Genomic DNA, 24,906 nt, shown 5'->3' with positions numbered 1-24,906 from the left:
GAGGTCAGCACCTGTCTCTCCTTCTTTTCTGAAGGTCGTCCCGCTCACTGTCTCTCGCCTTGGCCGGATCTTTCTAGGAGGTCAGCACCTGTCTCTCCTTCTTTTCTGAAGGTCGTCCCGCTCACTGTCTCTCGCCTTGGCCGGATCTTTCTAGTCGGTCAGCACCTGTCTCTCCCTCTTCTTCTGAAGGTCGTCCCGCTCACTGTCTCTCGCCTTGGCCGGATCTTTCCAGCCGGTCAGCACCTGTCTCTCCCTCTTCTTCTGAAGGTCGTCCCGCTCACTGTCTCTCCCCTTGGCCGGATCCTTCTAGTCGGTCAGCACCTGTCTCTCTCTCCTTTCTGAAGGTCCTCCTGCTCACTGTCTCTCACCTTGGCTGGATTTTCGTTCTAGCGGGTCAGTGTCCATATCTCTCTTGCTCTGATGGATTTCCTGCTTACTTTCTGTTATTTTGGCTTAACTTTTTCAGAATGTCAGTCACCTTTTACTTCTTGCTCCATTTGAATGGCTGTCCTGCACATTGGTCTTCACTTTGGCCCCATCCATCACATCCGTTAGTACCTATCCTTCCTCTTACTCCAATAATTGTGTCTGAATTCCTGTAATTTATACTTCTACCACCAGCCTTCATGATAGACCCTCTATATAAATTAGTTGCTTACATAGTTTGTGCCTTGAACAAAATTTTGCTATTCTTATGAGTTTATAGGCATCATCTCTTGTGGCTGCATTTATGGATCACACAGTATGTATATAATTTGACCATATCTCCCTCAGTATATGCTGACTTCACATTCAAGGGACCACCCAAGTCTCTGATGGAATTTCTCTTATGCATGGCTGGTTTGAATCTCCCCATTTTTATGTACATCATGTTTGAATTCTCACATTATATATTTATTTAGGTTTTATCATAGTCACAGAGTACTCGTTTTGGTACCAGCAGTCCAAGAAAGGGAAGACTAGCTCATCCTGGCAAAAAGACTCTGTTGATGCATACCAATCCTCAGGCCTGCAAAAAATACTCAAGAATACACTGGCCATTTTCAAGCTTCCACTGGATGAGGTGCAGCAGGGACAATTCCTCCAAGTTGTCCTTGACAACCTGATGGTCAGTTTTACTCCTTGCTACTCACTATACTGCATGTATATGATATTGTATATCATTTAGCCTAGGCCAGGTCTTGATTGATCCAATGTCATCGACCTATAACAAGAACAGTGTCCAGGTAGTATGGGATGGTAGAGAGTGTGTAGGATATATGGATTTGATGGATTTGTCATGGGTGAAAGGAGGAAATGCTGCCAATAATGTGGAAGGATAGCAACTGTTGAAAGGAAGAGAAGTCTGTCATAAAGTTGTATGAATAGGATCAGGAGACAGGTATGGGCCTATGGGCCTGATGGCTCCAGTGAATTCAAGTGTTTTTGAATTTGGGTCTGGCCACAACCTACCATTTCAACCATCTCACATCTCACATACGCACATCACCCACATCACACCAAGGAACATAAGAAAAGAACTGAAAAATAATGAGCCTCTAATAACTGTATACAATACATGCACAAACCGATATGCAACATGACCTCGGACTGACCAACCAACCAAACATACCAAGGTAAAAGACTAAAAGCAAACCTATAACACAAACCACAAACCGAGAAAACAAAAGAGATCGGAAGTCAAAGTATGAATGTAAGTAAGTGATCGCAAGAACGAGATCGGGAAAGAATAAAGGTGAGAGGGTGAGATGGGAAGGTATGACTAGAACCAAGACTATGCAGATCAGCTTGAAACGAAAGATGAAGACTTAGAGGGGAATGGGGGCATATGAGTGGACAATGGATGCTTCGATGGCAAATAGCGAAGGGTGGGGCATACGTGGTTTGTAACTAATAGCTGGCTTCTTGAATTATTCCAACAGAGAGGACAGATAAAAGAGGAATGACAGACATAGAGACACTGAGATGGGACAAAATAAAAACAGACAAAGAGAATATAGAGACAGCGAAGGAAGCGGAGACACCAGAGAACAAAGCCAACAGGACAGAGAGAAGCAGAGAGGGACAAAGAAAGAAGAAAGGAAACACCGTCCTATAGAAGTCCACATCCTGCAATGCGACGCACACTGAAGGCTGAACGAACCATGCCAAGCTAACAATCCCCATCCAATCACGTCCATCGCACTCGCAGCCTGCCCTCTTTCAACGATATCGCACGCCCGGCAGAGCAGGCAAGGGAAACACACAACAGCATACACCGAAGATTCAATTCCGAGTGAGAAGCGAGAGATAGAGAGAGGGAGAACAAAAAGGGGACGGATGCCGAAAGAAACGTCCGACCGAATGCATGTCAAAAAATAATAAACTAGAACAAGAAAAACAAAGACGAACCGCTCCGGAAACATGAGTAAGATAGCCAGAGATCGAGAAATGTATACGCGGAGGCGAGGGGAGTTGAGAAAGGAGGGCACCAGAATGGAGAGGACGCGCTCGAACAACGAGATAGAATGGCATGACAATAGACAACGTCGAAGTATATGGGCGAGGCTGAGAAATAGATGCAAATGAGTGTGGCTGGGTAAGATACCAATATTCTAAAAAACAATATATGTAGAGCGAGTGACTAGAAGCGAAGGGATATATGGTAGGATAGGGGAGGGGTCGTATGGGGCAAATCTCGTCTCGCGTGCGGTGGGCGTCCACCACAATCATCCCTAACGGACGAGAAGCGGCACCAGCGTCGACATAGACGAGTGCCAAACAAACGACCCCAGGACTATGGACTCAAGTTGATACACGGTTTGATGATAATGAACAAAGAAGAAAAGAGATGGGATGGAATGAGAAGAGAAAGAATAAACGAACGTGAATCCGGACGAGATGAGGTGTCTCAGGAAAGTAAGATAAGTTGACGAAGTCGAGGAAGAGTCGGGCTGAGCGGCGTAAACGATGACGGGGTAGGTAGGGTGTGCGTGCGTTCATTCGGGGGTGCCTTTTGATTTGATGGGAGGGGGGATGTCTGGAGTCGGGGTCAGATGAAAGCCATGAGATTCGGGTGGGTAGGAGGGCCGGTGGCTAGGGGTTCATGCGGAACGTCGAACGTCATGTGGCGCGTTATAAGCGATGAATGCCGACTGATGGGCACGAAATGAGGGATATCCGAGAGCGTGACGGAAGGGGTGGTGCGGAGGGTAGAGACGAGGGGGTGGATGGATGAGGGTAACAATGCGGAGGTGAGAATGCAACGTAGGAGGACAGATGTGAGTGATGAGATTCCGGGGGGCGCGGAAGAACCATAATGCACAATGTGGGGAACGAGGCGGGACGGAGGGGGGGAGGCCACAACAAACAGCAAGGCGAGCAGAAACAAAAAACAATGAGCGATCCAACGACGACCAGCCGCCGCACCATCCGAATGAGACGAGGGGAGAGACTCGAACACGACTCAACGCCACTCACGCCACATGCAGCGTCACCGACGTCTTCCCTCCAAACGCCATATCCACATCCTCCGTCGACCGCATCGAGATCATATCGCCCTCCTCGTCCTCGTACTTCACCCTCAACGGCCCGTCCTCCCTCCTCCCACCACAAAGCCTGATCTTCCTCCCCACCTTCTCCACCAACTCATGATACTCCGTCGTCCTCGGCACCTGAATCACGAAAATATCGTTCCCAAAGTGCACCTTCACCTTCACCAACCCCGCCGCCACGCCACCCCCATTGGCGGACGCCGCAGAAGTCGGCGGAGGCATCATCTTACCCGCCCCCACACCCCCCACCACAATCCTGCTCGTATGTCCATTCCCATTCCCATTGGCGTACCCATTCCCGTTCTCTCCCAACGGTCCCCCATGCGACGTCCTCGACGACCCAAACCCGACCGAATCATTCGACCCAAACGGTGTAATCGGGCTCGAGCTATTCGGACTATACTCCGACTTATTCTCCCCTCCACTACTCGAATGGCTCGACCCGCTCGACCTCTTTCCCTCCCTATCCCTGTCCCGCTGGCTCTCGCGCTGGCTCTCCCCACTCATCTTATACGCAGACCCAGAGCTCGAGCTCGTCCATCCGTGCGCGCCCGTCGTGGGTAATGGCGGCGGTGGCGGCTGCGATGCTTGGTTCCGTGGCACGTACGCACTAGGCTGCGACGCGCTCCTGCTCCTCAACGGTCCATGGCTCTGCGACTGCGAATGCTGATGCTGATGATGTTGATGAGCGTGCGGGTGCGGGTGTGGATGGTTTGAAAGGTGATGCGAGTGCGGGTTCGGCATGCCAGGCATCTGCATGTTCGATATCTGCGGCGACGCCGCCCCACTCCTCGACCCGTCCGAACCCGCCGCACTAATACTCCCACTCCCACTCCCTCCTTCATACGTCTGCCTCAACTTCGTCGAGCTAAACTGACTCTTCAACATCGGCCTCCCACCTAACACCGGGCTCCCTCCCCCACCCATCCCCCCACTCCCCGAAAGCTGTCTCGGATCGTTCTGCCCAAAGCTCGAATTGGACACGAAGCTCGCCGCGCTCATCGTCGAGTTCAATCTTGGATTAGATGGTCGCGGGGCCATAGGGAGACCGTTCATCGACATCGACAACGGGGGCGCCATGGACGGTAAATTCGGACTTCCGTGCGACGCGTGGTTATTGTTCCTCCACTGCGACAACACCGCCCCATTCACATCTTCCGTATACGCCCTCGTGCGTTCCGGTTCGTTGTTCGTGCCCGAGGACGAGGCGGATGGCATAGCGGGCACCGTCCCGCGTCTCGAGTCCAGTGGTGTCGCGCGTCCCGAAGAAGGAATCATCACAGGCGGATAATCCTCATAATCGTCGTCCGCATCGAATCCATCATGTGGAGGATAACCAGCCGGGCCATTAACAGTCCCGTACCCCCCAGGACTGAACATCGGCTGTTCGTCGCCGCCGCCGTAGGGGTTCGATTGGCGGCTGTATGCCCGCGCCGCGCCGTTTCCGTACGGATGCGGCGGGAGCGAGGGCACGAGGTTGGACGAGATCGACATCTGTTTCTGGTGGGGGTCGGAGGCGTTATAGCCTTGGGGTGGGAGACGGAGCGCGGCGGGGTTGGTCGAGTTGCCGGCTTGGAAGGCGGTGCGGGATCCGGCGCGTTCAGAGGCGCGTCGGGAGGCTAGGCGTTCGATGAGTCGTTTGATGGAATTTTCCCATAGTTTGACTTGTTCCTCGTTCCGACAGCGAAGCGTGAAATACTCGAGGTCGTCGTCGCCCTTCCACCAGACATTCAGCGAATAGGTACCTAGATCACCAATCACAAAACCAACAATCAGCATCCACAAAGAAACGAGCCAAAAGGAGGGGGACGACATACCCGCGGTAATAATAGACTTCGCATCCGTCACATTATTCAGATAAATCCTTCCCTTCAACAACAACGGCGTCGTCTTCTTCTTCGCGCCGCTCACCCCGGGAGCAGTCTGCGACGCGGTCGGCGTCTGCGGCTTCTTCAAAATCGAATTACTCTTCCCGACCTTCTTCCCGTTCGCTCCCCCAGGCGTCGGATCCTCCTTACAGCACAATATAATCCTCTCAAACAAAAACACGTGATACTCCCTATCGACTTCCGACTTGGTCACGATGAAGATATTGTCGAGCAGGAGCTCGCCGAAGGACGTGACATGGTGACCTTTCCAGTCGTCCACGCGCGACGCGAGGTTTTGCACCGTCTGTTGGTTCTCCGCTCGTCGTTGCGCTTCGTTGATCTTGTCGGTGATCCGCTTCGCCGCGGCCGAGCCTTCTTTCAGTTCGTCGTAGTACGGGTACTCGGCAGGTGGGATCGCTTTGAGCAGGGACTGGTATCAAGAGCGCAACAGACACACACGTCGTCAGCGTCACCGAATCAGGATCACCGTCTCAACTCAAGTAGTTCTCCTGCATCACACGATAGTGTGATGCTGGGAGAGCCGAACCCGAACGAGCGGGGAAACAACGGAAGCCGAGATTGGGATCGGGGGGAACGAGCTGAGGATTAGAGGGAAATGACGAACTCACGTCGAGCAATAGGGGATATTTGCAGATTCGCTGCACCGGTTTGATGAGAAACGCAGGGAGTTCCGATTTGGCGTTGATCACGTGGTTGAATTTCTGGGCGGGTGCAAAAAAGAAAAAGAATAAAGATAAACCACGGTTATCGGGCAAAGCGGATTTAGACGGCAAGTCAGTTTGGTGTTAGAAGTGAGGGTGGGTGGCGCCCGGCAAACGCCGCTATGTCCACGGAATGTGGATGACCAGAAGCGGTTGCCAGGTCGATAGTGGGAAGTGTGAAAGGCAAAGCAGAAGGGACGCGGGTGCGGGTGCATGCACTCACCTGGAGGTTCTGCTCCTCCATGAGCATCAACTCGGACGCATTGGTGTAGTTGGCGCAGTACGGCTCGTACACGGCGAACTCCTCCTCCTTTTGTTCCGAGAGAGGCAAAAAGACAAGAAGATGAAGGGTCGATTGTGAATGGAGACGCCGGAGAATGGAGAGCATGTGAACAAGGGAGGAACGTGGCGGGGGTTTGCAAGGAACATATTGAGAAGACCATATTGAGCGATGCGCTTTGAAGACAAGAAGACAAGCGAGCGATGGAAGGTGGGGCTCACGTTCTCTGTGAATAGGATACCCCATCGCATGTCTTTCCAGGGTAGTTCTGCGGTGCCCTCTACCCGGATGAGGAACTTGCGCTGGAAATTGAGGAGCTTGTTCAGATTGGGGAACAAGAGGTGTATGGTATCCTGATCGATTGTACTGCTCTGTGAGAGAGCCTGTGCGTATGTCTGGAGAAGAGTCGGATACAGAAGAAGCTTAGTCGGCGAATAGAGGTGCGATGACGACAGGACGGACCTGCATAACCTCGAGGTCCTGTACATATTTACGCTCTGTTTCGACAATCTCCTTAATGATATTGTTCCGGGCAGCTTCCTGTGCGTTTGCGGGAACAGGGACGGAAGGAGTTGTTGCGGTGAGTGACTCGGTGGAGTCCTCTGGCATGGGAGGTGAAGGAGGAGCGACTTCTGTGAAGACGCTCTCTGGGAGGGCATCGAGGAGAATGGTGATGGTTTGGATAATCTTTGGTAGACAGTAAGCGACCGGAAGAGAAAGGATGATAGAGTGTGGCGTACCTTGACAAAGCCGTCGGTTGAGTCGCGATCCGAGAGGTCAGTGACCTTGAAGCCCTCGCAGTCAGGCACTTCGTGGATGCGCATGGAGAAGAAGGCGATAGCACGCTTCTTGAGACGCTCGTCGTGAATGTTGAAGGTGGAAGGGTCTGGGTCTACGCCCTCGATGGGCTTGTAGGGAGGGGGCAGGAGATTGAAGAGGTAGCAGAGCGGTGCGCCGATAGCGAGACAGTCCCATACTTGTGTGACTGGATCAGTCGAGCGGCGAGACGAGTCAGACGGTGCCGAGAGCTGAAAGAACTCTGAGAAGCGGTCGATGGTGAGGAGACGTGCGCGAAGGATGGCGCATCGCTGGTAGAGGGACGTTGACTGGGAAGCAGACTGGTTGAGGAGGGTGTTGTGTGCGACTGGGATGTCGATCTGGACGGCGGCAGAGGAGATGATAGACTTTTTGCGACCAGCGACGGAGGACATAGCGGAAGGAGCGGGCGGGGACGCCAGACACGACGACGAGCTGGGCGTGTACGACGGCGGTGACGGTGGGCAGGACAGACGAGGGAACGGCAAGGGCAGGGCGACCGACCGAGAGCAGGCAACAGAACCGACAGTTCGGACTCCGACCCAGTTTATCCCCCATATTCCATCATTTGCAAATTCAATCCCACACCGGCCACGTCTTCCCACGCTCCTCCACCTGTTCCTCTTCCGCCCTCTCTGCGCCGACTGTGTTCAGGAATAGTGGCTTCAGTATAGCTATTGATTATATTCGCTATATGGGTCGTCTGGCCCTGTACCAGCACTGAAGGCGGCCTGCAGCATCTATGATAACCCCCTTTTCATCCATCAACAACGGAAGCAGACTGCGACCAGCGTACGTCGCCCACGGCAGAGCCCTCTGATGACCAGCACCGCTACCCGCTACTTTGCTACGGCATCGCTCAGATCTCGAGCCCCTGTACTTCCTGTCCTGCTGGCAAGTGGCGCCGGTCCTTGATCTCCCGAAGGCGCTGTCTTGTCCTCTGTGGCCCCGCCCATGCGCACCGCAGCTTCTCCCGCCCATTCTGGCTATCACTTCCTCCTCAGTCCCGTCTTGCTTGTTGAAAATAAAATTTAGTCTCCACCACACCGTTTCACGTCTATCATTCGATCTTCTTCTCGGTCGCTCGCGGGCAGAACATCCAGACACGTCATCCTCTTACGAGTCTCAGCGTTTTACGAAACACTGGCCAGCACTCGTAACTGTTCGTGGCCCCTACATAAGTTATGAGCTGGCTATCTTTCCCCGAAGGACATACTCAGGTACCACCCAACACATCTGCATCAACGGTCAACGTCCGACGTTCGACGCTATCCCCGCACTCCTGGATCTTATGGCTATAGAGTCCTCTTCAAATACCATTGCGGTAACCCGTTCCCCTATTAGAAGACATATGTTCGCCATCACTCTCGGATTACCACGCACAAATCGGCATATACTGCCGTCATTATTTACAGGTATTCCTCTGCGGCCCCAAATAAAGAATCCTTCTCTTTCTTCTACCCCTTCCTCGATTCGACATCAAAACTCTAAGCTAAGCTTATCTCGTAATCTCCATACGACGTTCCATCAACATACCACCATACGAGGACTTTGTCTATATGCAAACGCATGGTTTCTATGCTGCTGAGTCCTTGCTCGTAACCTTCACTCTCATCCAAACATCAACGCGGATTTCTCCTGCGTATAGTAAGTTCTAGCACGACCGTCGGTCTCACCGTCTTGGCATGTGTATATCATCGTGTATGATTCTACGCACATCTCTGCTTCCTGTACACCAGGATGTGATCCAACCGTACACGCACACGCACACGGTTCCTCGTTCACACCGGCCGGTCCATATCATCGTGCGACACGAAGGTTCAAATCTTCGTGGCGTGGGTTTCTTCCACATTCTGACCCTTCGTTAGGACACGTTTACTGTAAGTTCCATGCTCGGATATGACTCGTCGTCTGAAGCCTGCCTGCATGCGTGTTGGATTCGACGAGGTTCGTTACTGTCACAGTGAGGGTCTCATGCAAGCTGTCTATAGCTAGGCTTCGAGGAGTCATTTCGTTCGATTGTTCATCTACAGCCTACAGCCTACACCCATCTTTTGCGCACATTGACATCTTCGCGTCGGGAGTACATACTGTGGATGTAGACCAGATGATACTAGGGTCGAACGTACACTATAGGAACCTCTGAGCTCAGACGGTTTCAATTGTTCGATGTTTAAAGTATAAAAGTACGAGACGGTCTTCACTTCCTCTTCCTCTCCTCCATCCTCCCCAGCTCCCGAGTACATAATGTCATCCCGCCCAATTCGAACTAACCCTCTTCCAGCCCTAAGTACTTCGCCGACATCCTTCCCTCCGAACGCAAGCGCAGGCGGAGACGGACGCTTTGACTGTGATCCCCGGAGGTCCGAGCGCTTAATTCAGACCCTCTCGTGCCTCTCGCACCCCGTTCACTGGCCTCTAGCTCTAGATCTCCGAGGTACTTATATCACATCATATTAGTGGTACATAGCTAGAGGCGACCTCGAACCAACGCCACGATGTCGACGATGCATGAACATCCATGCAGCCCAGCCCAGCCCCGAGATCTCGACTTCTTTCTCGCAAGCTCCTTGCATACATACAGACAGATATAGACCTGTCCGCCCCCATCCCATCATGAATTACAAAGCTCCGTGCGTCCATACAAACTCAAAGCATAAAGCTTCAAGCTACCCGGTCTCCCCCGCCACTACATACAAAACGAAGGCTCCTTGCTCCGAGACCCGGCGGGGTGACGTTGTCTCGGACGTCGACAAGGGAACGAACATAGATGGATCCAGAACGGCGAACTACATACGACGAATAGCATATGGAGCAGAAGAGACGAGAAGGAAGATGAGTGGACGATGACGCCACAACCACCCAAGCCCGACGCAAGCGCATCGACCTCAGTCGTACCCTATCAGTGAATTCGAATTTATCTCTGCACAGAAAGAAGGAAGGAAGGTGGGCGGTGGCGAGAGTCAGTACTTCTTTAGCGTCGATGCATGTCGCCCAAATCGCTTGCCCATATCCGTCTCGCCGAGCAAGACTTAGGCTGATAAAGGCCAGTATGTTTGCCTCCGTAGGTACCCCCGGATGTTGATCTGCATCCGTTGACACAGAAACATTGACAATTTGCAGAACCATCGGGAAAGAAGGAGGATGTCGCCATTCTTCGAGCGCAGAAAGAACATAAGGAAAGTATGCCTGCACAGTGCAACCTTAAAGTTACATGTCGCGATCATACATACATCCCTTCGGTAGGATACATAGTCAAAAGTCCGGTCCCGTCACGGCGAGGACGACTCGGAAAAGTTCATGCGCATGAATTTCCCGTCGATTCTGCTATGTAAGTACTCCACAGCGACAAGGTAAATACGCACTCTAACGACATCTTTGCAACTTACATTCAGTCTCTCAAATCTCGTGTCTTCGATCTCGTCCAACGCACTGTCGTATATCCTTCAAGTCTGCATCACGATCAGCAGCGCAGTAAAATGTAGAGCACCGGACCCGGTCGGCGGTAACCACCATCATACGTTTGAACTTTGGGACATGCCAGACACAAGGCGATCATGACACTGACAGAGATCATCTAAACTTTGTGATGACATGGTCCAAGAAAGTCCATAGAGCTCTGACTGGGACGTGCTTCGTCATGCAGAAAACGTACGACGAGGTCGGTCGGGAAACGTGATATGGAAACGGGCCAGGCGAGATTGAATCGTTCGAACGAACAGCCTGGTACAGAGGGTATGCCCATTGCCGTAGCAAGTAGTTAAGCTTTGCATGAAGTACGAAGCACGAGTCGTTCGTGTGGCGTTAGCGTTGCGGTCTTTTTGTGCTTATTATAATATCTGTAGAGCGCATGACCATAAATCAGCATCGGGTTCAAGTTACGGGTAAGGAGATGGAGGAAGTGATGATACCATTCCCGGTATATGTTACCGTACCGCGGCAGCTACGGGATACTTATTGCGATGCGATATTGTTCAGATCTTTTCGGAGAAACGGTGTTTTGGGACTTTCGTGGCGCTCACCACGCAAGATAATTCCCGTTCAGTTATGTTCGACATCAGATCATGACACCCAAGAGCCAAAAGAACAAAAACACACGCTTACATCGGACATACCTCTCTATCTCCCTAAATATTCCCTCCCACCACACATAAAGTCCTCAGCAATCATATGTCCATGGATGTCTAGACACAAACTCAAATATTTCCTTCCTCATCCCCAAATCGCAAAACACCATGTACGTACACCCTTCCGTACGAGCACTAGTGACCACACCCATGCCATCGAGATTGAAAGACCGCGGACTTGTATGGACTATACCCTACTGAGAAAGGCATCCCATGGATCACGAAGCGCTGGGGTCCTGAATATTCTCGTAAAATGACGGTCTGAGAGTAATGTGAAGACTTCGAAGATTCGGTGATTCTGCTCCTTCGATGGTGTGACGCTGAGCGCCGGTGCGTCGTCACGGGAGGCGCCAGAGAAGGATGGTCTTGAAGAACAGAAGAGGTGGCGGTGGTTGTGGAGATTAGGTGGCTTACCGAAGACACAAGGCGGGTTAAAGAAGGGAAGTGGAAAAGATGGAAAAGATGGAAAAGATGGATCCGGAGAAGATTGGACGAGTCAGAGAGGAAGTCGAAGGGCGTATTTCTGAATCAGCATAGATATTCACAGGACACGGATACTCCCAAATCGACCGGGCGAATGTAAAACATGCCCATATATTCAGAGGGGAAGTCAGAGCACCTTCGCAAGCCGCGGATATTCCAAAACCGACAGGTCGAATACAGACATACCCAGAGCATCACGTCCGCACTACCACACGTATAGCATAGTACCGCAATATCCGCAGCGGAGCCTACGTCCGTGGTGAGCATCATCGCTCTACGTCCACGGCAGCTCAGAACACACCACGATTATAATCAGTACATGCATAGAGTACGGTCGAAGGAGAAACAGGACTGGAAGTACCAACTTGAACTTCACTGTGGGTCCGCTGGAACGTTCTCAAGTGCCGTCTCGGAACGTCTTCACTTCCGTGACTCGGATTCCTAGGACAATAGTAAATTCAACGGGACTGTATCAACGCTCGTCGTTCACACCGGGATCCCGTGTCAAGATCTATACTTACGAATCCGTTCCGCGACGGTGACAGAACTGGTCCGAATCGCAAGTAACTGCCTGAAGCGTTGAGATACAGATACGATACCTGATTCTGATTCGATAAATAGAAGGCGATTCAAAGGCCTGTCCAGATCCGGTATGTTCAAAAACTTCACGAGTCGGAACATGTGAGGATCTCTCGTGTACATGTTTCGCCATGTTTGACCGATATAGCACAACGATTTTCGATGGCGGGAATTTGACGAGGAGATGTTACGACGGCGCCGGATAACGTGTGATGATCAGCGCACTATTCCAGGTATCTGTATAAGACAGTTATTAGTACATACGAGTAAAAACTTGAAAAGATCGTTCCTTGACAGAAACGGAGAGGGATAGAGAGGGATGTGATCATTGGCAGAGAAAGGCCTACCGGCGGCACTCTGAATCCGAATGTTCTTGACTCCCGACACACGCGTTGGTATATTTCTGAACCGGTGGACTCGGATGTAAGCACATTGGCCTATCATTGAACTCGATGATACATGCAGCGCGGTCGAAGAGGAAATAAAATGAATGCGGTATCTGCAGTTTCATACCTGAAGTCAGATGCCACGCAACAGAAATCAGAACCCGACCCATGACTGTCGAATAGGACGGCGGCAGGGCGTTGTAGGAACGAGAAAGGATATCACGATGCACATACCCAGACATGTCCCTCCTACCCGTGTGGTAATAATGCCCACATCCTCGAAACTTGGATTCGCTCAGCCATACATCGCCTTTTCCCAAACTTTAAGCATCAGGACTGTCTGTACACATCGGGGTTCCGCCACCCCCTATTCTCCGACTTGAACTTTACCACGGGCGTTAAATACTGCGAATGTCGTTTACTTACCTCACCCAGACCTCACTACAGATACCGCCCGAACTCTCGCCCTTCGGATTCTCTTTCGTCCTCGTAAGTTTTGAGCAGTTGCCAGTGAGACGTAGCGGACGGTGGATGAATGGATGTACGCGAACTTTGTCGGAGGTCGAACCTAATGGAGACTATAAATTATAATGGAGTTATAGAAAGAAAGAAGACAGTTCGTGCGACACACCTGCAACTTGCAAGGCCTCGCCGTAAGATCGACTTGTGTGGCGTTCAACCGTGGCGAGAACCCTACAGCGCTTGCCCCCGCCGGCATTGTCAGCATTCCTATTCAGCAACAAAATGTCAGCCCGCCGGTACCGTCATTCTGAATCTAACTATCTCCAGCCCTCAACAATGATCACAAAAAAAAAGACTCACCAGTCATCATCATGCATCGTAGTGAAGGCACCAGCGTCGACGGCTCAACACCTCGAAGGCACGAAACAACCTCGGATCAGACGAACGGAGTGGGGTGTAACGTAGATCCACCAATTAATAGTTACCCCATGCACTATCCATGTCCGACCGTCCGCGGTCCGTATTTTGTTGATGTGGAGATAACTGCGACATGGGAGGTAGGCAGGTCAAGATCAATACAAATGGGCGATAAACAAAGGTGTTTGCCCAGTTGAGTGTCATTCTCCTCTTCGTAATTATACGCACAATAATGGGGACTGCTTACGGGCATGAAACAAAGTATTTGCAGACCTTTTCCGTACTTTGGAGACCAGGAAAGACTTTGCTTTGACTCCACGGAGTAAATGAACGCCAAACTGATCTGAGGCAAAGAGAGCGTAAAGTCCGAGTCTAACCCGCATAGGCTAGGCTAGCATGGTAGAAAGGACGAAATAGACACAGTCAATTGCAACGTGTCCATGATGTCTGATGTCTGATGTTGAAGTGAAGCTAGAAGCACTGGGGTAAACGCCTCGGCATGGAGGGCAAAGAGTGCATGCTATCATAGCTTGATTGGCCATTCGGCCGCGAGACGCGATTGTCCATAGAAATGTAGCGGCCGAGTCATGTGAGTGAGGGTGTAGAGGAAAGAACGAGTGTAGAATCCAAAAAAGGACGCTCTTTGATGGGTACGACGATCTGGTACATAGAATCCATGCATGAAGAAGAAGCGAGGATGCGACCTTTGGAAGCACGAGAAATTGATAAATTGATGAAGTGGAGTCTGGTGAGTCAGGTAGCAGATGGATGTGGTTGCAGCATGCGGAGGATGGTACGAGTAGAGCGTGTGATTCGTTGTTGAGCTCGAGTGGACACATAGGGCGAGAACGATTCAGAGGGAAACAGATTGGGTGGGATGGGAGGCCGGAGATGCGCCTATGGCTCGGAAAATAATCATGACCAATGACCAATGGGGGAGAAGGTTACAGTTGGAAACCTTCACGCTACGAGGTATTGACATGTGGCCCAAGCATGTCTGTTTATTTCTGGGCCGAGTCAGTCAGAAACATGTAGCAGTGAACAGAAGAGTGCGAACGATCTGATTGTCGTCTTGGACATGAAGATGGACTGAATTGGAACTTGGTAGCGAGAACAGATGTGTTACAGTCTTTGAACAATGGCCTCAACAGAAGGTCAGTTCAGAATTGCGCCCAGATCGGAACAGATTTAGAAAGCATGACATAGAACGACGGGTGCACACAGCTGCAGATACGGGAAAACAGGATGAATGAGGATCAGCACCGACATAGAGATCGCTGCCATGCCATAAAGATGTAGACATTCATCAAGGGACTGACCTCCTTGGGCCGCGAGAACCGGCGCGACAGTGAGTGGTCGCTTTGTCGACTACGCCGACAATAATCACTGATGCTTACAGGTCTATTTTGTGTCGCTGTTGATTATCTTGTAGACATAGCTACCCTTCCCCACTTCGAAAAACGCGGGGCACGTCTGATTCTGATGAGAGCGTACAAAGTTGATTCATCTCCCTGAAGGCCTGAATCATGATAAGTAGTAGTCCGATATATCTGTAAGCAAGAATAGTGATGCAAACAACGGGTGCCTTATAGAGTGTGAGCCTATTAGTGGCCGTGGCGAGAGGATCAGTAGGTACGAAGAGGCAAGCACGGCGGGATGTCGAAACTGATGTTACTTATTAGTGCGACTGAACGCTATGGGCGGGTGCTAGAGCATGGAAGAATCGGGCGTGTCAATGGCGTACGCTAGACGGGCCGATGCGGGAGTAAGATGAAGGCGGGTAATGGACGCTGTGGATGATGTTGAACATCGACTTGCATGGTATGGCTGGACAAGGAGGTGTGAATGCGGGTGGCGCCGTTGCGGAAAGACGTTGTGAGAGGGTGAAATACAGAAGTGCGGACCAAAACCGCGAGATGAGGTCTGTTCTTCAGATAGGACCTTGACCAGTGTTCTGAGAACGAGTACCATAAGTCTCGAGAGAATCCGAGCATAATCGACTTGGAAAATGGTCGTGGTAAACAAGAAAGCGCGAGACGACTAAGTCGATTGAAACTCCGCGTGAAAAGCGGGATGTTGGGCGGCGTGGCTGGGGACCTCCTTCTGTCGAGCGTCGACGAGGTCCCCTGCGCGGACCCATGGCACCAGTTCGCACTCATTCTCATTCACACCACACACAACAGCCGTCCGCCGCCACAGACGCTGTCTCCGCATCCCATGGCATCTTTCTGGAGCCCATGATGGGCACCCCGCTCGCCCTGTACGTCCACAAGGATGTTGGCGACAGGGACATCGTCGTCGACCTTATCCAGGTACGTTTTCAGGTCCTTTTGTGACCCTAGAATCACTCAGGGGTAGAGTGGCATATCGTTTATATGAACGGACGGATATGTGTGGCGAGCAACTTTGGAGTCCTCTGTCGTTATAAATTTTATCCTCTATCATTCGTATCAATAAAACGTGGATGCTGAGTATGTGTTTCAGCGCAATGGAGGGACTGTGTCTCAAAGCTACAGTGGTGTCAGCTACCTCTTGGGTGAGTCCGAGTACTCGTTGTGCTCTGAATAGTCCTTGAACGTCGACACTATCTTCTTCCAGTCGACCCACACAAAGAATCTGGTCAGAGTCTCTACCGTCAATACGCCGGCAAGAAGAACAAGATGATTCTCAGCTCGCAATGGGTTCACGAGTGTGTACGACTCGGAACGCTTCAGACATTTCAGACGGGCTGGGCAAATTGCAGAGTGACGGGCAATGAGCAGTGCGTTTCATTACCCGCATCTCCTTGTTCCTCTTTGCCATGCTGCAATCATACTCATTCTGTGTCAAGAGTACACGCACCTCCGCCACCGCCACCTCAGCCTCAGCCCCAGCCCGCGCCACAACCTCCACCACAAACGCAAGCACAAGCACAAGCACAAACCTCACCATCGCAACCTCAACCCCCTCTACATTCCACACCGCAACGCCCGCAACTCTCCCAACCACCCGATGGCCCCCAATCCCATCCACCACATCCTCCTCCCGGCCCCGTCATGGCAAATCCATATTCTCAACTCCCTCAGCCAATGCAAGACGTTCAACCGACCGGTCCTTCTCAAACTCTCATGCCACCCGAAGGCCCTTACCCCGCCTATCCAGGCTACCCACCCCCTCCTCCCCAGTCCATGCACCCCCATGCTCACCCTCATTCACGAGCCCCGCCCCAAAACTGGGAAGCACCTAACTCCATCGCTCCCGAACAGACGCAAAACACCCCACAACATGCCCATCCTCATCCCCATTCCCATCCACACCAACATCAACACCCACCTCAGCCTCAGCCTCCACCTCCACCTCAGCAGCCACATCCACAAATGGTCAGCATGCCGCGTGGGCCGTATCGAGATGATGGACCGAGTGCTGCCGGTCCTGGGTGGACGGTAGACGGTAATACAGTATACGCTCCCCAATCTGGACATGGTCATCCGCATCCGCATCCACAGCAGCAACATCATCCTGGGACGGTCGTGGCGCCACATGCGCAGGGCGGGTTTGAGTATCGGACGTATGGGAGGGATGAACAGGTGTGGGCGCCGGGGCAGTATTATGATCAGGCAACTGTATGTGCTCCGTCCTCTCCTCTAACATCTTCTCTCTTTTTGCTTCGACGTCAGGTCGTTGACCGATGCTTTCTTGCTTGGGTGGTACTTTCATGTGCAGTACGACCCGGCGTACCAGCCGACGTATATGCAGGAAGATCCTGCATCGGGACCGCCTCCTGGAGGACCATCTGCACCTGAACCAACACATGAGGATCCGACGACGGATACGCCACCTCTTACAGACGGGACCACGGCGGAATCGTCTAGGGGTCGAAAACGTGTACGGTCGCATGTACGTTTCCCTCCCTTCCCTCCTCTCCAATTTCCCCTATCTCCTTTGAAAAAGAGACTAACCCCGCAACGTATCGCTACCCTGGACCGCTCGACTGTCGACCTTCCTGTGGTATATTGTTGAATTATGAATTATAATGTATCTAGCCCGTCCCAGCGCCCCCAGCCTCGACCCTCGTGCTCAATCGACGAGACCCGACAGCACGGTCGCCGACGCCGCCTACGCGGGTGATCAAGAGCACGTATGGCGGGAATCTGTTCACGGCGGATGATATCGAGTATTTGAAGAAGTATATCGATTTTTGTCAGGAGCAGGGGATGGTGCTTAGGTTCGTTGCGTGTATTTGGGTTTACTATTGCTCTCGTTTTCGATTTGTTCCTTTTGGTGTTCGATAGCGGAGTGTTTGTGATATTGGGGATTGGTAGTGGTCTAGAGAGGCGTTACTGACGAACTGGGTTCTGTTTAGTTTGCGAGAGATTTGTGAGAGGGTGGCTGTCAAGGCTCCGCATCATACGTACGTGCATACTCAACGATGATTTTCTTTCTTTATTCATGACTGATTTTGTCTTTTTATGATATAACGTATCTAGTTTCTACTCCTGGCGTCGGTACTGCAACAAACACCAGATCCGTCTCGGAGGATACGCCATGACCACCACCACTTCCGTCGATCCCAATGACAACTCTCAGGCCGGACCTTCGACTCAACCTCAGCCCCATCCAAACCAACAACAGCACCCCCATCCTAACCACACGAACCTCGACCCCAATCTCGATCCCTCGCTCCATCCCCATCCCCACCCCCATCCTCCTCATTCGCATCCGCATTCGATGGGCGCCGGCTCGAATATCGACCCGATATCTGCAGAGTTTGGGCCTCACGATTCACATGTTGGTGCCTCTGATGACGGCCAAGGGCTCACACTTTCTTCCGCCACCGGTCCTAATACCAACGGCGCATCCGGAAATGGTAATAACAACGGAGGGGGCGGGACAGCCATCACCGTCAGTGGCGTCGGCAACGTCGTCTCCGTTGGCGGCACCAGCCTCGCCGGTCCATCCGGAACACCTCTCATCTCCGGCCTAGGTCTCAGCAACGCCGGCAACAACAGCGGCCCCGGGCCAAACGCCATTTCGGCGGCGAAAGCGAAGGTGAGAGCTGAGGAGGCTGCGGGGTTGTTGATCAGTCAGCGGACAAGGAGCCCGACGCCGCCGAGGGCGTTGTTTAGGAGCACGACGGGGAAGGGGGTGGCGTTTACGGATGAGGATGTGGTGTTTTTGATTAAGTTGTTGGAGTGGAGGAGGGTGCAGGGGAAGAGCGATATGGTGACGTTTTGGAAGGAGATTGCGCAGAAGGTGCGTTGTGTTTTTCCTTCTTCTTCTTCGTTCCTCTTCCTCTTCTCCTTTTCCTTGCTTTCTTTCCTTCTCTTTTGAGTTCGCCCCCGTGCATACAACGACGAATTCATTTCGGCTGTGCGTTTATGTTGACCTTTTATTTTTGCATTGCAGGCGCCACACCATTCGAGAGCTTCGTGGATGAAGTTTTATAGGCGACATAAACACGAGCTGAACCACACGGAGGAAGACGAGCCGTTGCCGCTCCCGCCCGAGAAGAAGATGCGGTACAGCCGTTCGGACGATATTTTGCTTGCGAGGTTCTTCCTCAATAAGCCGGACGGGACGTCGGATAAGATATTTCAGGGGTTTGCGAGGGATGTGAGTATCCTTTCCTTCCCTACCTCCCCTGCCTTTTCGACTTTTCGACCCTATCCTCATGTCTCGAATGTTGACCATTCGTCTCGTTGTTTAGCACCCGCATCATCCGTGGAAAGGCTGGCAAGAGCATCATCGGATACACAAAGCCAAGGTGGACCATCTGATACAGAAATTGGCCGCGGGGGAGGTGTTAGACGAGACTGAGCCGCAGGCAGAGTCGTAACGTCGTCGTCGGCAACGATGATGATCTCTACATTGCTAGCCGTGTCCGGTCTTCAGAGGCCCACATGTGCCTGCTTCCCGTTGCTTGGTACTCTTTTTTCTTTCTCTTTAACTGCAGCTGTATGTTTCACAATACTGTAGATCCCTATCGTTATTTTGTCCGTCACGGTCTTCCTCCGGGAAGTCAACCGAATGTGGCCCCTCTCTGGGCCACCATGAACTTTCACTATATAGTTTCGGTCTATGGCAAACGCCGTGGTCATTGTTCCTTTCTCTCGGTTTGAGTATAAAATGTGTTTCATTGTCTCTCTGAATCTTTCTCCCTCCCTTCATCTCAGACTACCACCACTCCAGCAGCCTCAGGAACGATATCGCAGGCATCTATCTTCTTTGACAGGTCGATGCTGAACAATGCACCATGCTCTTTCGATACCAGAGATACTCACCCAAGTATTCTCTGAATTGGACCAGAGCAGTAACTGCGCCACTGCTCGAGTCTGCAAGCAATGGTCTCCGATATCTCTGGACGAGGTCTGGCGCGATGTGTTTCTGGGCGATGTCTTTAGATCTCTTGGGCAGATGCGTCTACAAACGGACCACAGTGTTCCAATCGGTGTATCCCTAGTACGCACACAAGGCTTTCTCCGCAAATGCAGCACATACTCACAAGTTACCTCTTTGCCCTTCGCTCTACGCCGTAGATTTTTGTTGAACCGATCCTGGTGGAAGACTGGACACTATTCCTGAAAAACACGCGTCGTGTTCGGCACGTCAAAGATCCTTTATACTTCGATGATTATCCTTTGTCATCGGCCGCCGTGCAAGAAATCCTCTCCTCCCGCACGAGCGCCCAAATCTTTCCCAACTTGCGATCTATACGCGGCTTCATTCTGGGTTATAGCTTCGAGCCCATGTTCATGTCGAACAATGTCCTTGAAATCGCGATCGTCTTGAAGCGTCGTGGCAATCAGTGGCCCACGATCGAGGCGTTCCACAAGCGTGTCCTTCTCATCATCAATCGTATGCCGAATATAGAGCGACTGTCAATCATCTCCGATAGTCCTTTCGAAGAACTCGAAGAGGACATCTCCCTCCTAATTTCTCGTCTACCTACGCTCATTGAACTCAGATTTCCAGTGTTCTGCCTTCGCCCAACCATCACGAGAGTTGCTGCAGGCTTGAGGCGACTCAAGACTCTTGAAGTCACGCGTGAATATTCGCAGCTCGAAGGCAGTGAGAATACGACCTACTCATGCATGCTGCCGCGCGACGTAGATGACCCCTACCCTGCACTTCGACATCTCTCATTCGCGGCCCACCGTCTTAATGTCTTGACTTTCATGCGACCGCTGAATCGTCTCAACTTGACCACATTCGGATACCACATGTTGGGTGGCAATTCCTGGCTCGTCGCTCTACCTGAAGACCTGGAGAGACCTGGAGGCGGTGGCGGACTCGCTTCCGGCACTGGAGAAGCTCGGACTTTGGCTTCTCCCTCTGAATCGTGATATCAAAATGAAAGCAGCAAAGACGTCTCCAACGTTTGGCCTCGAAGTGCTTTCGTTGATCTGTCGATTCCCCCGCCTCAAGTCATTCTCCATTCATGCCGCGCATCCGTTAAACATCACCGAAGAACAGCTGTCGGGGCTTGCTACTGGGTGGACGGCCATAGAGGAGCTCGATCTAAACAAAACACCTCTCATACGTTCCCAGTCTTCGCTTCCTCTCAAATCTCTCCTTCATTTCAGGAACTGTCGAAACCTCCGTTTCCTGGGCCGGTATCTCAGAATCGACGACGACGACGAGTTTCCCTCTATACCGTCGCACCCAGACGAAGCATTGATGTTTCCCTACACCGTCATAGATCTCGGGTCATCATCCTGCAAGGTTCACTACTTGAACTGTCTAAATCCGCTGTTTCTCAGAGATATCGCGCTTTTATTTGCTGCGATTCTCAGAGACCCGAATCGTCTTCGATGGAATCATGGTGGTAGTTCCTCAGACGGCGACGACCAACCTGAGCCCGATGAGAGGACCCCATTAGAAGATCGTACACGTAGCCACAGCATTCAGAGCATCACTGCGTTCTTCAGGACGTTCGTGAAGGAGCGAGTGGTGCAGGATATGTTAAAGAGGGAGTTGGCCGCTCGCGAGAGATCTCACGCGTTTGAGCTTCAACGGGCGAGAGAGGATGTGGAGAGCCTTCGACGAGAGTTGCAGCGGAATATTGCATAAATTGATAGTCAAATTTTTTCTTACAGTAAATGATACTACTTACCTGTATGTGAGACTTATCGGGGCTGTCAGTCGTACATGCGATGGCCACGGCCCAGGAGGCCAAGTACCAGACGTGCAACACCGCGCGTCAATATCATTGTGTGAACAGGATGACATCTACATTTCGAGCGCGTTCGTTTAAAAAGAAAGTACAACTGGCGAGGGCCTCGAAGAATAAAGATCCAGAGAAAAAGATAGTACAGCAAGCACCGAACTAGTAACAGAACAATCGTCCATCTCAAATAGAGCACAGATAAACATACGACTTCCAGATCGAGGTCATGCATCATTCGAGCCGGCTTCTGTCCCGCTAGAACCATCACTATACTCTTCTCCTTCGCCGAGTGGCTCACACTCTATGGCGGACACCATACCTCGAAGAGGGTAGACATGGACAATGCGCAGACCAGCCTTGGTCAAGAGGTCGTTCCATTCGCTCTGAAGAAGGGTAAGCAAACGCTACCACATATATAGGTGAAAATGCTGCTCACAAACGATCGCTCAAGGGCGTTGAAAACTAAGGGTTCAATTACAGCATCAATGCCTCGTGAATAATCATGAAATATGGTCAACGGCCGCTTACCCCCCATCATATGGACACCCAGCGCCAGAGACATCTTTGCGCATGCCCCAAAATTCTTGGGAATAAATGGCGGGGCGGCGATGGGCGTGTAGGGGTCAGTATCGGTTACGTCCTCCAAGGATCTAAGCTGGCTGCCGTAGGACGAAGGATCGGAGGTTGTGCAAGGCGCCTGTATCGTGTCAATGATGATGATTTTGCATTTCTGCATGATAACCACCGTCAGAGACATTCCATCCACAAAAACGCCAAGTCTTACCCAAGGCCGTGCGACGCGAGCGATGTTGCCTAGAATACGGATCTACTCGACAGGCAGTCAGCGTAAGAATGCCCCACAGGCCAGAGAAAAACCTACGCAGGCATGGTCCGGCCAGTCATGACTACGATGGATTGATTAGTCGATAAGTCACGCGTATAATTCCAACTGTTTTCTCACAGGATGTAACGAAATAGGTAGACGTGATTCTTTCCGAACCGTGGTTGTGGTTCGAAGAAGTTATGAGCTTCGGTCGTGATACGCCCTGACTTCAGAGTCTCGGGAGCCCGCGCCGCGATGTTGGCATTCGCGATGGGCACAACTTCTTCTAAATCTTGTACGACGAAGAAGCTCTTCGGAAGTCTTGGTGCGCGAAAAAGCCGTCAGTGCAATGGTAGCGTTACAGAGAAGATGTTTGCTTACATCTCAGCTATCGAAATGGATAGGTTGCCTTGACCTCCACCACAGTCGATGAATGTATTGCCGTTATATTTATCCCATGGTATGTCGTTGGTGATTGCAGAATGATAAGCGTTCCCAAGTGACTGTGGTCAAAACCATCAGAATCATGGGCATAAAGGCACACAGATCGTAATTACCTGTACAGAGCTGGCCCACTGAACGAGTTCACTGGGGTTCTGCTTCATCCATGCGAAGAGCGTGAGAGGTGTTTGATTGGCGATCTGGAACGCAGTTTGATCGGCTGCCCTAGAGAAGCGCCACTCGGGATGGGTGAGTTGTGCATGCAGAGCAGACGCAACTTTCGGCTTTCCCGGCGTCCTACATCGAGTGCATGGTAGTAAGCAACCGAATGAATGGAAGAGTGTATAATCTTACATTATCCACTTCCTACCATTATTTCCCACTCGAAGCTCCAGGGCAGAGCGCGTCAAGGCATAAGTGCCCTCTGTTGGTTCGCGTAGCCAGCCCTGTGCTGCGAGGTATCGTAGAACGGTGTTCAACTTTCCAGAATCGATCCCAGAATGTTCTTGTAGCTGCTGAACGCTCATCCCTTCGACAAGCGTAGACTCCTCTGCAAGTCTATCAAGAACGCCTGACTGGACCAGAAGGTCAAGACAGGCAGTGTCGTACACGGCGCAAGACTGCTCAACGACCTTCTCGTAAGGGACTTGGAGCAGGTTCTTTAGTTGACCCTGCAGAATTTACGTTAGAAGGTGACCTTGACTCGGAACTGAGATAGTGCGCTGACCATAGCGGCTGGGGAAGGAATCGCCAATGATTGGAAGAGTGACAGTCAGCTCGAAGCTGAGTACCATGTCTTTGAAGATGTTACGCACCTAGGGCCAATCTACGAGCTTCATACAATCTAGGAGGGCATACGAAGCTGTCGCTGTCTAGTGGATGGGGAGTAGTGGCTGAGTGAGAGAGATGGGGAAGGTTGTTAGCCTTGATCTCGAGGCGGATGGTATCCAGAGCATCCACAATCGTTGACTGAAGGTAATCGAGTTCGTCGAGCATCATGATATGATGTGCTGTAGAGGGGGGCGTAGCGAGAAGAACTATGGAGAGAAGGCCGGCATTTAAACGAAATCATACATTGTGGGAGTTTCGACACGATTTGCAATCCTGAGCATGGGAAGTGCATTCTCTGCTCCTATCGACCTTCTAAATAGACAATATACGCGGAGAAGACACGCCATGAGTCAAGATTGACGTTCCGAAACCGATTGTGGAGGTGATGCCAGCAATACTTAGGCCGCCAGCTTGAGCCGCGAGTCCATGTGTCATCGCAGGGTAGCAAGCCGCGGTGGACGCGGCCTCGGACGTCGATACTGGCCACAGAAAAAGCGTGCAAGCTAGAACGCAATCAACAGCGGCCAGAAAACTCGAAAGATGGAACTTCTGACGGCATAATAGGCCTTCAATTAGTCACGATCTGGGTAGTTCTCGTATCTGTCATCCAGAGCCAGGAGCGTAGCTGAGAGCAAAAAGCAAACACTCAGTGATCGTTACTGAGCCTGATGAAGCTCCTGTTAGGCAGATATATGGAGATAGAACCCAGGAGGGTAGACCATAGAAGGATTATACTCGGTCCCCCCGATGTGTCGATGACCAAAGCCCCGGAGGAATCCGGAGATGCAAGCGAGCGCGAAGTCGCGTGAATCTGCTATAATCGAGTGTGTCGTTGTGACATCAAACCGTATAATGTCGTTAGCAAATGCCTGGAGGCTGGCGAGGATTAGAACTTCGAAGGGGTGAGTGACTGTTATTCTTTCGCGGTTGGTGCAGCCGACATTGAGGGGTACGAGGAGCAGGTATGGTGCAAACGGCTTAGTCATCACCAC

The 24,906-nt window shown here is 51.6% G+C and overlaps 5 protein-coding genes across 5 annotated transcripts; 2 read left to right on the top strand and 3 right to left on the bottom strand.

The window, feature by feature from the left end:
* Nucleotides 1–1,749: 1,749 nt before the first annotated feature.
* On the bottom strand, nucleotides 1,750–7,713 carry STEHIDRAFT_86345 (uncharacterized protein). The gene is made up of 7 exons (XM_007309698.1): nucleotides 7,144–7,713; nucleotides 6,866–7,090; nucleotides 6,625–6,798; nucleotides 6,347–6,433; nucleotides 6,031–6,123; nucleotides 5,351–5,831; nucleotides 1,750–5,278 (listed from the first exon to the last, which is right to left on the bottom strand). The coding sequence occupies exons 1-7, from the start codon at nucleotides 7,612–7,614 to the stop codon at nucleotides 3,456–3,458; spliced, it is 3,354 nt and encodes a 1,117-aa protein (XP_007309760.1). The 5' UTR covers nucleotides 7,615–7,713; the 3' UTR covers nucleotides 1,750–3,455.
* A 5,411-nt stretch (nucleotides 7,714–13,124) lies between these two features.
* STEHIDRAFT_115245 (uncharacterized protein) lies at nucleotides 13,125–13,633 on the bottom strand (the record flags this gene model as incomplete). The annotated part of the gene is made up of 4 exons (XM_007309697.1): nucleotides 13,125–13,199; nucleotides 13,226–13,362; nucleotides 13,426–13,523; nucleotides 13,617–13,633. The coding sequence occupies 4 exons, from the start codon at nucleotides 13,631–13,633 to the stop codon at nucleotides 13,125–13,127; spliced, it is 327 nt and encodes a 108-aa protein (XP_007309759.1).
* A 2,113-nt stretch (nucleotides 13,634–15,746) lies between these two features.
* STEHIDRAFT_172112 (uncharacterized protein) lies at nucleotides 15,747–19,634 on the top strand (the record flags this gene model as incomplete). The annotated part of the gene is made up of 11 exons (XM_007309696.1): nucleotides 15,747–15,794; nucleotides 15,857–15,985; nucleotides 16,158–16,209; nucleotides 16,272–16,434; nucleotides 16,504–17,275; nucleotides 17,376–17,549; nucleotides 17,696–17,877; nucleotides 18,016–18,063; nucleotides 18,140–18,905; nucleotides 19,059–19,265; nucleotides 19,360–19,634. 11 exons carry the CDS (start codon nucleotides 15,747–15,749, stop codon nucleotides 19,486–19,488), a joined length of 2,670 nt encoding a protein of 889 aa, XP_007309758.1. The 3' UTR covers nucleotides 19,489–19,634.
* Nucleotides 19,635–19,898: 264 nt separating this feature from the next.
* Nucleotides 19,899–21,722, top strand: STEHIDRAFT_162074 (uncharacterized protein; the record flags this gene model as incomplete). Its single annotated transcript, XM_007309695.1, has 3 exons — nucleotides 19,899–20,111; nucleotides 20,189–20,933; nucleotides 21,013–21,722. The coding sequence occupies 3 exons, from the start codon at nucleotides 19,899–19,901 to the stop codon at nucleotides 21,720–21,722; spliced, it is 1,668 nt and encodes a 555-aa protein (XP_007309757.1).
* Nucleotides 21,723–22,043: 321 nt separating this feature from the next.
* On the bottom strand, nucleotides 22,044–24,082 carry STEHIDRAFT_115243 (S-adenosyl-L-methionine-dependent methyltransferase; the record flags this gene model as incomplete). Its single annotated transcript, XM_007309694.1, has 10 exons — nucleotides 22,044–22,202; nucleotides 22,256–22,281; nucleotides 22,348–22,645; nucleotides 22,700–22,724; nucleotides 22,781–22,963; nucleotides 23,024–23,145; nucleotides 23,200–23,380; nucleotides 23,438–23,754; nucleotides 23,781–23,818; nucleotides 23,899–24,082. The coding sequence occupies 10 exons, from the start codon at nucleotides 24,080–24,082 to the stop codon at nucleotides 22,044–22,046; spliced, it is 1,533 nt and encodes a 510-aa protein (XP_007309756.1).
* Between the last annotated feature and the right edge of the window lie 824 nt (nucleotides 24,083–24,906).

This window comes from Stereum hirsutum (genome assembly GCF_000264905.1).
Source record: "Stereum hirsutum FP-91666 SS1 unplaced genomic scaffold STEHIscaffold_18, whole genome shotgun sequence".
Classification (NCBI taxonomy): Eukaryota; Fungi; Basidiomycota; class Agaricomycetes; order Russulales; family Stereaceae; genus Stereum; species Stereum hirsutum.
The sequence above is the reverse complement of the archived record's forward strand: the minus strand, read 5'-3'. Positions and strand labels throughout refer to the sequence as shown.

Excerpts from the sequence above, each read along its gene's own strand:
- STEHIDRAFT_86345 (XM_007309698.1), bottom strand. The coding sequence starts at position 7,614 with ATGTCCTCCGTCGCTGGTCGCAAAAAGTCTATCATCTCCTCTGCCGCC. Across the intron at positions 6,799-6,865 it reads AGGACCTCGAGGTTATGCAG|ACATACGCACAGGCTCTCTC; the intron begins GTCCGTCCTGTC and ends ACTCTTCTCCAG. Across the intron at positions 6,124-6,346 it reads TGGAGGAGCAGAACCTCCAG|AAATTCAACCACGTGATCAA; the intron begins GTGAGTGCATGC and ends GCACCCGCCCAG.